At 42.5% G+C, this 13,662-nt stretch overlaps 1 protein-coding gene across 2 annotated transcripts in view; it reads left to right on the top strand.

Annotated features, from left to right (window-relative positions):
* The first annotated feature begins 473 nt into the window (after positions 1-473).
* Positions 474-13,662, top strand: part of znf827 (zinc finger protein 827) — a 106,786-nt gene continuing 93,597 nt past the window's right edge. For both annotated transcript variants that reach the window (XM_053501833.1, XM_053501834.1), the window contains exon 1: positions 474-973. In XM_053501833.1, the coding sequence (XP_053357808.1) occupies positions 931-973 (43 nt within the window). In that variant the 5' untranslated portion in view covers positions 474-930. The remainder of the gene's footprint in view (positions 974-13,662) is intronic.

The raw sequence follows: 13,662 nt of genomic DNA, 5'->3' as shown, positions 1-13,662 counted from the left end.
GAATCTAAATGGTCAAAAATTGATCTAAAGTATTAATCTATCTATCTATAAATATTTTTATTTTACTTTTAAATACATTATGTTGATCGATACATGGAAATTTCCTTTAGAATCAATAAAGTATCTATCTATCTAAAACTTATTTTTATTTTATTTTTAAATGCAGTATGTTGATTGATACATGGAAATGCAAAGCATCAATGAAGTATCTATCTATCTTGCTTTTTCATTTCAGTTCCTTTATTATTCACAACTTTTTTCTTTGAAGAAACCCCACAAAAAAAGAAAGCAAAAGGAACGAGTAAACGACTTCCACCCCCTCTCTCTGTTTCAGGGCCAGTGATTAAAGTGTGCCCTCTGTCAGGTTCATGGCCACCTTGTCTGCCGACCCCCCGCCCCCCTTGCGCGCGTCCACGTTGACCTCGCGTGCGCGCGCTTTCCCCCCTCCGTGTGCGTGCGTGCGCGCGCCCGCTCCTGCTTCTCTCTCTCTCTCTCTCTCTTTCGCTCGCTCTCTCTCCCTCGCGCTCTGCTGTTGCTGCCCTTTGATCCCTGCATTAGTGTTAGTTAGGGGCTCGAGACACACACACACTCACCGAGAGAGAGGGAGAGAGAGGAGAGAAGAGCGGCTGTAGCAGGCAAGACACGGCGACTACAACAACAGCACCTCCTCCTGCTGTACCGCTCCCAACACACACACATTCACACACACACACACACGGAGCGGAGCGAAGACGGCCAGGTGCACGCGGCGAGTCCCCCCGCCATCGAGCTCGCGCCCGCGCCACATTTCCATGGCGAAGGAGCTTTCCGCTTGTCGCGCCTGAGAGAGAGAGAGCGAGACGGAGAAGAAGAAGAAGAATGTAAGAGAAAAAGAAGAAGAACAAGCAGAAGAAGAAGAAGAAGGGTTTGTTTTTATTTTTGTTTTTAAAAATGCCCAGGAGGAAACAGGAGCAGCCGAAGCGCCTTCCTTCGCGTGAGTCCGCTTCTTCTTCTTGTCATTTTCTTTCCTTTTTTCCTGTCGAACGGGGGACTAAAGAGGTGAAAGCGGATAAAATAAATAAACAGGACACAGCGGCAAAGCTCAGCTTTATCTCACTCCCCTTTAGGGTTTTAAGTTCTCTGTGCTAGGGCAGCCATGTTGTTCGGCTCTAACGCCTGCTTTGCCTTTAAACAGCCACAGAAAGGTCCCGTTCCGCCTAAAGGTTGCTGCCGTTACGTTAACGCTGTCGTGTGTGTGTGTGTGTGTGTGTGTGTGCGCGCGAGAGAGAGTGTGTATGCGTGCGTGTGTGTGTGTCGCGCTTTTCCGTTAACGCACGCGCCGCTCCGCGCGCGCCACGGCGGTTACGTTTTTATTTAAACGTAACCTGCGCGAGAGCGCTCTCTCTCTCTCTCTCTCTCTGTCTCACTCACTCGCGTCCAGCGCGCGCAGAGAGATCTCGCGCATAGAAGGTGCACGAGAAATGAAATGGAGCTGCGATTATAAAAAAAAAAAAAAACTAAGGGTCAGTCAGATCAGACACACACACACACGCACTGTAACACACAGGCACACACTCGCACTCAGACTCAGGGCTTCCAGCTCTCCGTCCCTCCTCCTCTTCTTCCTCTTCATCCTCCTCCTCCTCTTCATCTTGCTGCTTGAGCTACAGCGCTATCTAACGTCCCCACTATCATTTCACCTCTCCAACACACACACACACACACACACACACACAACTTTTGTCTTGTTTTTTTTTGTGCAACTTTTGCTCTTGCATGTCCCCCTGTTGTTGTTGTTTGCATTGCATTGCATTTTCTTTTAATTTTGCATGCCTGTATAATGCATTGCATTGTTGCATTAAATAAATAAAAATAATAATAATAATAACAAAAAATTCTGCACGTTTCTTTTTCTTTTTGCACGGATTGTGTGCATGCATGCTCTCTTTCTTCTCGTGTCCCATGTGTCCCTGTATGTTATCCTGTACACATTTCATGACCCCGTGGTCAACCAGGATGTTGCATTTGTCAGCTAAAGAGGAGGATTTGAAGGGGGGGGGAGTGGCGCACACATGCGATGGCCGCTAGAGAGCAGCGCGTGCAGCCGGCTGAGGCTTTATTAGACACCGAAGAAAGACACCGATCTGTTTTGGTTTGCACTGTCGCCTTGCACCTCCTCCTGGGTCCGGGTTCGATTCCCGCCTCGGGTGTTCTGTGTGTGTGCACGTTCTCCTCGTGCTTGGTGGGTTTCCCCCGGATACTCCAGTTTCCTCCCACAGTCCAAAGACATGCAGATTAGAATAATTGGCATTCCAAAATTGCCTTTAGTGTGTGTGTCTGTGATGCATGCATTGCTCTTCTTCTATCCCATGTGTGTCCAGTGTCCACCCTGCCTCGTGCCCTAAGTCTCCTCGGACAGGCTCCATGCTCCCTGTGAGTGCTTCAAAAGTTATGGTGTAATCAGCAGGTTGAGTGAGCGGTGCGAGTGATCTATGCACATAGTAATAAACTGATAACACTGTGTTCAGGTGCGTGTGTGGGCTCTTGAAAACAACTTGGTGACATCTTCAGGGTCTCGTGATGAAAACTTATAAAGAATCCTTGTCGAATCGTTCTCTCTAAGGCAAAAATCACATGGTCATTTATATTAATGAAATAAGTTACCGTTTCTTTTTTCTTTCCTTTTTTCTTTCGTTTTAAACAGTTTTTTCCTTCCTAATTTAGTCGTAGCTGATTCATACCCATCATTAATTCTCTACCAAGAAGGGAGGGCAAAGGCTGTCATGTGATTCCTGACACCAGCCAAACGGATCTTTTCAAACTGCTTGCTCACGCACCATCACGAAGAACGTTACTCACGCACCAGAGTGCCCCTCATCCCTGCTTCCCTACCTCCCTTTCTTTCATCTCCTCGAGAAAGCACATCCAATCAGCTCTCTCGAGCTCGTTAATGCCGAGCCACTCAAAGGCCTAAATAAGTTACCGTTTCTACATTGAGCATCATTCACTTGTATTGTGGGTGAAAATAATGTTATGCTGTCGAGTTATTTTTGGTTCCCGTAAGGAAATGTTTAACGTTAAAGTAAGGAGTCTCCGTTTTCAGCTCCGTCTTCAGAACAGAGCTGTTTGTGCTTAGCTTTGCTTTTTTGTCTCCCATCTCATTAACGTCAAAAACTCTGGCAGGTAAGAGCGAGGAAGCGAGTGTTTATAGCTGTTTTAAGATATGTAACAAAATGAACGTGGACGTTTGACATTAACTATAAACTGATGAAAACAAACGATGTGTTGTTCCTTAAGAGTGCAGCATTCTATTTGTTTTCTTAATCTAAAGAATGTGATGGTGTCTATTTTTTTTTTTTTTTGGTGTAAATCTGCTTTCCAGTTTGTTTGTATTTGCATTGGCTTCTTGTCAATCGTTTTGTAGACATGCCCCCCACATTCTTCTTCACATCCTCAGAAATGATTAGTTTTCAGTGCATTATAATTTTATCTGGTATGCCTTGTTCAGACTGTTACCTATATCAGATTTTTTTCTTTGCCATATTCAGATTAGAATCATATTGCCTTCCTGTAGTCTGAACAGGTAAAAAAATATACTTATTGAATCTGATGTGCACCACATCCAGAGATCAGACCGGATCATTTTTAAATAACAGTGTCGACAGTCAGTCTCTAAAGTTTAGATTTGTGAAGTAAAATCGGATTTACATGCAGTCTAATCAACTCCAATTAAGTTTGGGGGCGGAGCTTTGTGTACGTGCGTGTGAAAAGAAGACGAGATCAGTGATTAAAAACATCTTAAATCTAATCCGACTCAGTTCGACTAATTCAATTGAAGTTTCTTATTTGCGAATATTTCCTAACGCACCTTTAAGTTAAGACTTTTCTGAGCGATGTTTGTGTCTGAGTGTGTATATCCTGAGGGTGGAGCTTCTAAATATATATTTTCAATGTCGACACACGTAAGTGTTAAAGATCTAATCTTGGAGAGAGAGAAAAAACAAATGCACTTTTAATAAATAAATATACAATATATAATCGTTGGAAAACTGTAAGAGCAAAAAAAAACTCTTCCCGGTTAAAAGAGAAAATCTTTTTACATTAACATTAACAGTTCAGTGTTGCATTTTTATAAAGGATCTATGGATCTCATTTCTCATGAATCTTAAATATAAACCGGCATACCAAAGTGAAGAACAAGTGACGTGACAGAAAGCCCCTTATTTCTCACGATCGCGTCTTATCGTATCGTTTTTGATCGGGACAGTGGTGACGCGTTTGCGCTTCGAAGTGTATCTCAGCAACAAAAAAAAAAAGTAGTGAAGTGACATCACAGTGAACCAGAGCACCACTGCCGTGATTGACAAGCTGTCAGGATGCATTAACGTCCTCCTCCAACTGACCTGACACGAGCTAGCGGGAGAATGGCGAGAGAGTGTGTGTGTGAGTGTGTGGCTTAGTTAAAGATTTACCACTTAAGTGAGAAACTGGAAGAAATGCTGCGATTAAAGTAACTGTAAGGAAATTGTTGTACAGAGAGAAAGCGGCATTCTGATTTTTTTTATACTCAATAAAATACTGTTTTTATTTTTTATTTGTCTTTTTTCGGTGGTACACCAGCTATTAATGAGAAACATATTAGCCTCGCTTTTATTCTCCAAATGAAAAACAGCACAGGAACCAACCAACACCTGAATTTTAAACAATTTATAAAGCGAGAAAATTTTATAGTAATGTTTTCTGGACAAAAAAGATTATTCGTGAATTTGCTCAAAAAATCTTTTACGCTCCCTCTCCCACCCCCCACACTGACACCGTTTGTATTTTTGAACGTAATAAGTAATGGCACCCTATAAAATGAGGAGATGATGCGCTGCGGTGGCCAAGCCGTGTTATTGTAAGGTTTAGGACATGCCTTGTTTGTTTTTTAAAATTCTTATAATTTTTTTTAAACAACTGAGACAGGATTCATTGGATCTGAGTTCCCCCGTCTCATGAAAACGTTCGGGGAAATTTTTTTTCCGCCCGATTAGCATTCATGGTGTAAGAAAAGAGAAGAAAATTGTAAAAAGTTCATTCTAAATGGGGGGAGAATTTTTAATTTGGCTTAAAGATTACTTTACAAGGTTACTACTGTACATCCAAGCTAAACACATTCAGAATAAAAAATAATGTAACGTACTTTATCTTAGCACATTTAAAAAATAATAATAAGTACATAATTGGGACTTAAAATTCATAATGCATTTTAAAGGTAAATTTTTACCTTTAAAAGCTTTAAAATTCCTGGTTTCATCACAAAGGTCAAAGGTAGACAGTAAATGTTCCAAACAAAAACTTACCGTGTTACAGTAAATCATTACCAGTCAAGTTGAACAAGCTGCGTTCGTCATAGTTCATGTTTAGCCACTGTATGTTGAAGTTCCATTGTATGGAAGTGTGTGTCAGGATGTAGTGTGTGTGTGTGTGTGTGTGTGTGTGTGTTTCGAACATCTTATTTTGTATTTGTCAGTTAATGTGACCTCCCCTAACCCGGCGGTACGACGTCAGCGATGAGTCAAAGCAGTGCTACGTTCTTTTCTGAGCTTGAGGGAGATCATCTCGACCCGCCCACCATCCCATCACAGCGTCCAGCGATACGATTAACTCCTTAGAGATTACTTAGAGTTACTCATGATGAAGTTACATGATGAACCATCCTGCCCGGAGAACATCTCAGACTCCGGTACAACCACCTCGCACGCTTGACATCCAGTCAGGAAGATTTCAGCGTTAACAGTAGTTTGTTAGCGCTTGCTCCTTTCCCAGAATGTATTCCGAGGGATCAGCAGGGGTCATCCAAGAACTCCTCTGAGCAAAGAGGCAAAAGGAGAGGAACTTCTACTAATAGTACTTCTTCAATTCAGCCAGGAAATCTGCCTTTTTTTTTTTTTTTTTTTTACAAACGTGCTTCCTCTCAAGCACAAATGACTGATGTATAAAACTCTGGAGTTTTATCTATTCAGAGCTTTTCTCTAGGAAGGAAGGAGAAGTACAGGCTGCAAGCGATTGCACAGTAAAGTCGAGCGGAGGTGTAATGCTACGAGAGATATTTGACAAGCGGAAGCAGGGAGATATCATGGAGGTATCGTGATACTGTATATCGAAATGTACTCATTCAGGGGGTTATTTACAGCATGTCTTTAAAAAAAAAGATATCTAAATGATATTAGGGCTGAGCAATACGATATAACATAAGTGGTGTAATATATCGTTAATTATCACCACACACACTTGGTTGATATATTCTGAGAAAAGATGCCAAAATGTTACTCCAAAAATTATTTAATAGATCTTTTCTTTGTTAATGAATTAATATTGTAGACATTAAATATAAGAATTAACCTTTACATTGGTTAAAAAAACTGTTTGTTGAAAACCCTAAATATCGTATTACGATACAATAATATTGTTGCATTGCTCCCCCAATAATCGGCGTTAAAAATAATCATTCTTCTTTGTCAGAGGTTTGAGGAACTGGACGCAAACCTTAAATACTGTCACTAAGCAATGTCAAGTACTGCACAGCGGAACCTCAGCATATGAGTTCTTAATGAGAAAATTCATATTGCGATATGAATTTTTTTCACAAGAAATAATGTAAATGAGGATAATCCCTTTCAGGACGGCAAAAAGAAAATAAGCCAGCGTTGGTATTATGAGTTGACTCCTTCGAAAAAACTTTCACTAACTGAAAAACATTTATAAAATTCGTAAACTTGCATCTCTTGGCTTTTCTCGGATGTTAGCGGGCGTTCACGTCGTTCGTCGTATGCCGAAAATGCTTCATATGCCAATTTTTTTGCAAAATTTTAAAGGATAAGATAAGATATACCTTTATTTGTCCCACAACGGGGAAATTTCTTTAGGCAGGAATCCATAAAGTAGTGGATTCATATGCCGAGGTTCCACTGTATTCGAATAACAATGTTTTGCTCATCCCTTTGCTCGCTCTACAATTGTTCCCCAAAGCTTTACAACTCAAAGATTGTCATTAAATGGTAAAGTGTGCATCACTTTGAACTTTCTTTCTCTCTTTCAAATGTCAAAATGTTTCTCTGTCAATTCCTATCCGATCTCCTCTACTTCCAAATTCAGTTTCAAGAAGCTTCCCCTCCCTTTTCTTTCTCTCTCTCGCTTCCTCTCTCGCTCTCTCCTTTGCGTCTCTACCTCTGTAAACGAGTGCGCGCACACACACACACACACACACACACACACACACACACACACACACTCTCTCGCTCGAACTCCTGTGTCATGCGGAAAGTGTGCAAGAAGGCACAGAGGCCAAGGTGAGGTCACGCGCCCTTCTCTTTTCACGGTTAAATATAAAACCTCTAGCTCAAGGGCCGCATCGAATCCCGCAGGGACCGAAACCGGTCGGCTTTCATAACCTCGCCGCGTATTAATGTCGGATAATTCATTCCCTTTGATCGGGCCGCGAGGTCAAAGTTCGCCAAGCTTCAGAACTGATCGAAGAGTCTTAAATGTTTAGCGTGTTATTAAGATATTTCTAAAAGCTCTGCACCAAGCCACAGAGGTTGAATAAGGTTACTACTACTACTTTTTTTTTCTTTTCCCTTTTCCTTCTCCCTCTCTCTCTTTCTCTCTCTCTCTCTCTCTCTCTCTACTGTTCTTTGTCTCTCTTGAAGGCCTCCATTTTGTAGAAAACCGCAGCCCGTATCATTCTTACACCCTGACCTTTGCCATCAGCTAAAATGTCTCCCTATGGGGAAGAGCTCTACCCTTCTCCTGCGCCCTCTCGAGCTCCGAGGGCATCTGCATTTTGCAAATGGAGGAACCGGCAGAGCGTTACAGGGATGCTGTATTATTACCAAACTGACGGCAGAGCGGAACGAGCAGTGTGTGTGTGTGTGTGTAGCTCTGTACCTTACTGTAATGGTGGGTCACTGGCGCTCTTCCACTCCTCTATGATTATAATGACCTTGGCTGGGGTAGGGCTCGAAAACATTGGATTAAGAGGAGAGGAAAATGAGGGGAGGTTTCCATTTCGCTCTTGGCATCCGATTTGTTGGGAATATCTGCCAAGAAACCCCCTCCTCCTCCTCCTCTCTTCTTCTTGCTCTCCTCCTTCTCCTTTTATCCCTTTACCAAGCTGATCTCTCTCTCTCTACTCTCTCACTCTTAATTCTCTGTCTGTCTCTTAATGTGTCTCTCTCTCGCTCTTTCTCTCTCTCTGGTTCAGCTGAAGCGAATAATGATACACAGGGCTTTCACTTAGAAAAGAATTAAAGGGCAAATGCGAGAAGGGGCGGCTGACGCCCTGGCGAACGGGCGCCCGCAAAAACACAGGAGAGCTAGAGCCGCGCACAGCCAACCAGAACGTTTAGATTAATCTGGCGCGCTGGACCGCCTGGCTTTCATCACAGGTATAGTCTTAAAGGCTCCACGCTGACTCGTAATTAAAGAGAGAGAGGCGAGACGAGAGGCGGAGGAGGAGGAGGAAAACGCCTGATCAGGACACATTAATACATACAACAAATGCACACAAACGACAAAGCTACACGAGCAGCGTTCGTCCTGCTCCAGAGACTGATGAATGATTCAAGGGATTTGTTGTTGGAGGGGAGGGGACTGAAGTCCTTAATCAAGACCACTAAATAAAGCTTGTACGTATATGACCAAGGAGCGGTGGAGCAATTACACATCTGTGATATCACTGTAGTAAACGCTAAAATGAAAGTGTGAGTGTTTTCCCCAATAACGGCACATGGGGTCAGGGATAGTTTAGTGGTTAAGGCATTGGAGTACAGGTTGGAAGGTCCCAGGTTTTAATCCCATGACCACCAAGTTACCCCTGTTGTGCCCTTCAGCAAGTCCCTTAACCTTCAACTTCTTCGATATACAATGAGATAAAAAATGTAAGTCGTCCTGGATAAGGGTGTTTTCCTCAAGGATGCAGTCGATCCCGTCACCGGACTGTCTGAACAGACCCACTCCCGCCATCCAGCGTGACATCGAGACCCCCTTTCACCCCCCAGACGCCTCACATCTGTTCTGGTTTCTTTTTGCTTACAGTGGAGCAGTTCTCTATGTTTGTGTAAGTCGGGGCCTTGAGATTATTTTAGGCCGGGAGCAGTTTTTTTTTTTTTTTTTTTTTACGTTAAACGTTTTGCGGCTAGAAAGGCAGGAAACGACGAGGTCATATAGACGACGCATTATAGAAACCACTTGACAGAGGAAGAAGAAGAGGAAAAAAAACGCCTGAAATAACTCGAGTCTTTGAAAACACAGATTTCGCGGGAGTTGTCCACCCACCTCGCACCATCAAAGCGCACGGGAGGTGCAGCACAGCCGCCGAGTCACATCATCTCAGGATGTAACGCAACGGTCTGGCGTTCGACGGCGAACAAAAACAAGCCACACACACACATATCACAGAAGTACCTGAACAGGGGGAAACGATTTTCCACATGTCGGCAAGTCGCAGCCCTTTGGCAGTCGACGGCTCTGGATGGATTAATGACCATCTCGCAGGGACGGTGTTGGCACGGTTTCATAAAGAACACAAAGACTGAGGGATACAAAGAGTTAGAGGAGAGATCTGGAGGTGCTCTTGTTTTTTTTCTGATGTTGTACCACATGGGCACGTCCAGGCCCTGCGGTCTGGCCTTTAACAGCCTGCTAACTCTAACCAATGACCCCATCTGGCCAAGAAAGACAAGGGACATGATTTATTAGCGAGAATGTCCGTAGCCATCTTGGAGGAGGAGAACTGTGTTACGAGAATGTGAGAGAGAGTGTGGTTGCCATTACTTTGGGATTGTTACTCTGTGACAGTATGTGCGTCCTGTCCAACCTGGACAAGTTAATGGACTTACAGCAATGTGGTGTGGTCTAGAGATTTTTTCCCCCCTTTTTTTCTTCCTCCCCTTTTAACACTTTGAAATGGCCCCCAGGTTTGTTTGTCACCTGTAGTGAAAAAAACCCCCATAAACCTCTTCCTCCACATGTAATACTACAGCAAGCAGCTGGTTTGAAAAAAGCACCGTCGTCAGTGTTGTTGTGGTCGCCAACAAAACAACACAAACATGTCGAATCAGGTTGCGGCTTGCGTGTCCGTGAGAGAAAAACCAACACTGAGGAATCGTACCAGGAGGGAGAGGTTGGAGACACGTATACCAAAATCAAGCTTTTTTTTTTTGTTTGTTTTTGTTTATTTCCGGACCAGTAGTTCGACCAGACAAACAACACCCAAAGTCTTAAACATGTCCCCTCGACACTTTAGGACCCAGTCACACACACACACACACCACACACCTGTCGTTACCGTTGTCCACTTCTAGTCTCGCTGGCCCCGAGTGTAAACATGTACTGGGATTCAGTGTGAACACCAAAATCAAAAGTACACGTACAAGTGAGGAAAGAAACAAAATATTTGACCACGTTGCGTCAGTTCCTTGACGTTTAAAGAGCTGCCCTTGAAGAGGTGGTCTTGAAAATAATACGGTGTAGCCCGGCATGAATCGAATCCCACATGGAAGCCAATAGTAAATGAACACAAAAGAAGATTGCTGTTTAGATGCGATGTCATAATCCAAAATGTCTGTGTACCCGTACACGTGCCAAATTTTATCCTGACCCACACAGCCATGGCTGATACAGTAGGAAGGCACGCAAGAACGGTAACAGTTAACAGTTTTTTTTTATTTAAAAATATCACTTATCTTGGGCATAGAGCAAAAGATAACACCCTCGTTCCTCGTTTAATGGTGGCTCACAAACCAAGTAGGTGCATGCTACAACTACCTACTGTATCGGAGTGTGTAAATACGCACATGTACCCAAGAACAGAGAAAAAAGAAAATATGTGGGAGTGGGCCAGCGTGGGAGTATGAAGGGGGAGCAATTGTTAGCAGGTAGAAGCTAAGTATTTGCTAAGTTTGTTTAGAATTGTAATAAAAATAAAAGATATCTGGATATTTATAAAATTGTGATACCAGCATTAGAATACAGAATTGCAAGTTTTCCAGGTGACTCGCTTCTCTAATAGTTTTAATTACGTTTCAGGTTTTTCAAAATGCGGTAAAAATATACAGTACTAAAAGGTTATGTTTTTAAAGGGGCATAGCTCCAGACACGCATCTTCCCAGTAGTGAAAAGGAAGTTGTGTTGTGCGGATGTTGTTGTAAATGAGTCTCTCAACGAAGAAAAAAGTTTTCATAGTTGAGTCTTATTTCTGCTCATATGGAAGCGGCCGTGAATGTGGGGAAAAAGAACTAAAACGGTAGCAGAACACATTTCTTTTCTGTACCCGTCCCATTTCCTCGATCATACACCACCCGATGTCTACTTGTGGGGAACGTTAAAGGAGAGTGTGTTCACCTGGGAAGATCTGGCAAGAACCGTTTCTGCATTACGCGAGCAAATCGCCTCGTTTTGTAGGAGTCTGCAGCAGTGACCTATTGTTCTGGGTTGAGAATCTGCTCGAATGATATGAACACCATCCACACACACACACACACACACACACACACACACTTTAAACCACTTGCATTACACATATCGTCGTAAATCAACACACTAATAATGTGTATGTTAGAAATAAATGCACAGATGACAAGGTGATTGTTCGTCTTTCATTTCAGTACCGTATATTTGGTGCATATTCTTCAAGGCATTAGAACACCCAAATCTCAGATTCTTAACAGTCCACGGGTGTTTGTTTGTAGCAGTTGTCTGTTGGTGGTTCGAGCTCATGAGAGATAGAGATTGAGTCCCCGAACCATCAGAGCGTACTGTATATGATTTCACTCGGTCGTACATCATAGGCAACTCAATCAGCGTGCAGGATCGCTCTTTAGTTTACCGCTCCTAGTGAGGACACGACATAAAGGAGGTGATGTAAACCACAGCAATATGTTTGGAAAATATTTCCAACCGACTCATCCATCATCCTGTGCAAGAATGTAAAAAAAGTTACAGCACTCATAAAGAGCTTCGCTTTGTTCTTGTCGCCAGCGTTTTATAACATTTACAGCATTTAGCAGATGGCTATTGATAGGTTGTGAAGTCATGGCTCTGTCCTTTTTTTTGGTACAGTAAGGTAAAAAAAAAAACAATTGCTATGAATTTAAATTAAACAGGTCATCATTTCCTGAACACATAAAAATGCACAAAAAGAGGACAGACCTTTATTACGTAAAAACATAGTTGCATCTAGTACTGCTACGCTAGCAACACCACTATTTACAGCGAATATATATGTATTTTGTAACTAATGGCTATTTAACTTATGTTTTAAAAACCACAGCAAGAAAATGCAACTCAGGGTTTTATTCCCAAATTCTAGTTAAACTGGTTATACGGTATACATGTAAATATTACCTTTAGGTTAAACCATGTAGATGGATATGTTTGTTAAATCTAAAACACTGACTACACAGTTTGCCGTTTCAGAGATATAATACGCATCACTCATCAGAGTGCAAACACAACCCGAACACAAAGTTTCCCCACTCAGTCTGTCTACCGAGCCGAAGTTAGGAATGACGTAATACCGACCAGAGCATTACAGCTTGGGAGAAGCGCAAGCCTGTAGGAGTCGTTTATTAGGTTGAAAATGATGTTTTTTTTCCCTACACCTGTTATTAAATCTTTATAGTGGACATGGATGTTTATGATTAAAATGTACATGTGAGTATATTTGAACATGCACAATCTGGATAAAAAATATCTACATCCTCTTGTTTAAGCTAGACTGTATTCACTCGTCCTGTACCCACGTGGTACAACTTCAACCAGATTATGGATATATTTGTTGTTCTTACCTGGGGAAAAAGGGGGGGGAGGGGCATCAATGTAGTGCGTTGTAGCAGCATACAAGAGTCGGCATTCAAGGTGGTGTAGTGGCGACCGTGAACGTTCAGCGAGTGGAACGTCTGATGGTAAGGAAAGCTTGAATCAGACTTAAGCAAATGATAACAAAACACTGTCAAAAAATAGTCGACAGGTAACTTTCGCAAGAGATGTGTCTGTCTGTGAGAACTGTACACACAAACATTGACCAACACCACTTACACATTACAGGAACTCGATTGGGAGTTATTGCCACATCTCCCCATACAGTCCTGACCTCGCTCCAAGCCATTTCCACAAAGGAGTTCATGGGAGGCCGGCGTTTAAGACGCAAAGTGACGCAGGCAGTTCGATCACGACTCCGGCCATAAGTACTGAGAAAACATTCTACCTTGATGCTGTCCAAGCACTAGTGAAACATTGGGATGAGTGCAATAGTGTAGCAGGAGATAATGTAAAATTGTGTGAATGTGAGAAAAAGAATGAAATCATGTCCTTGTAATTTTATCTTTTTACAAGAATTTTTTGTTCAGATGTGCTGTTAGTGTTCAGACGAATAGAATGGAAGAATAGAACATCAAGAAACATTCATTTAGAAAAGGTGTGTGTTCTTCAAGTTGGTCCCCTAGTGTGCAAGAAACCGTCAGAGAGTTTTAGGGGCTGCATTCAGAGGACCACGGCGGAGCTCGGCTTCGTCCCAAACGCTGCAATCCATGTCTAGTGTTATATCAAAAGTACACAAAACACAGGGCAAGAGATGAAGCACAGGGAACCGCTGAGAAACCATGATTAAGGCCAGAGTTGCATCTAAAGATTATTATTTTT

This window comes from Clarias gariepinus, chromosome 8 (assembly GCF_024256425.1).
Source record: "Clarias gariepinus isolate MV-2021 ecotype Netherlands chromosome 8, CGAR_prim_01v2, whole genome shotgun sequence".
Lineage (NCBI taxonomy): Eukaryota > Metazoa > Chordata > Actinopteri > Siluriformes > Clariidae > Clarias > Clarias gariepinus.
Note: the sequence above shows the minus strand (reverse complement) of the source record. Positions and strands in the feature narration are given on the sequence as shown.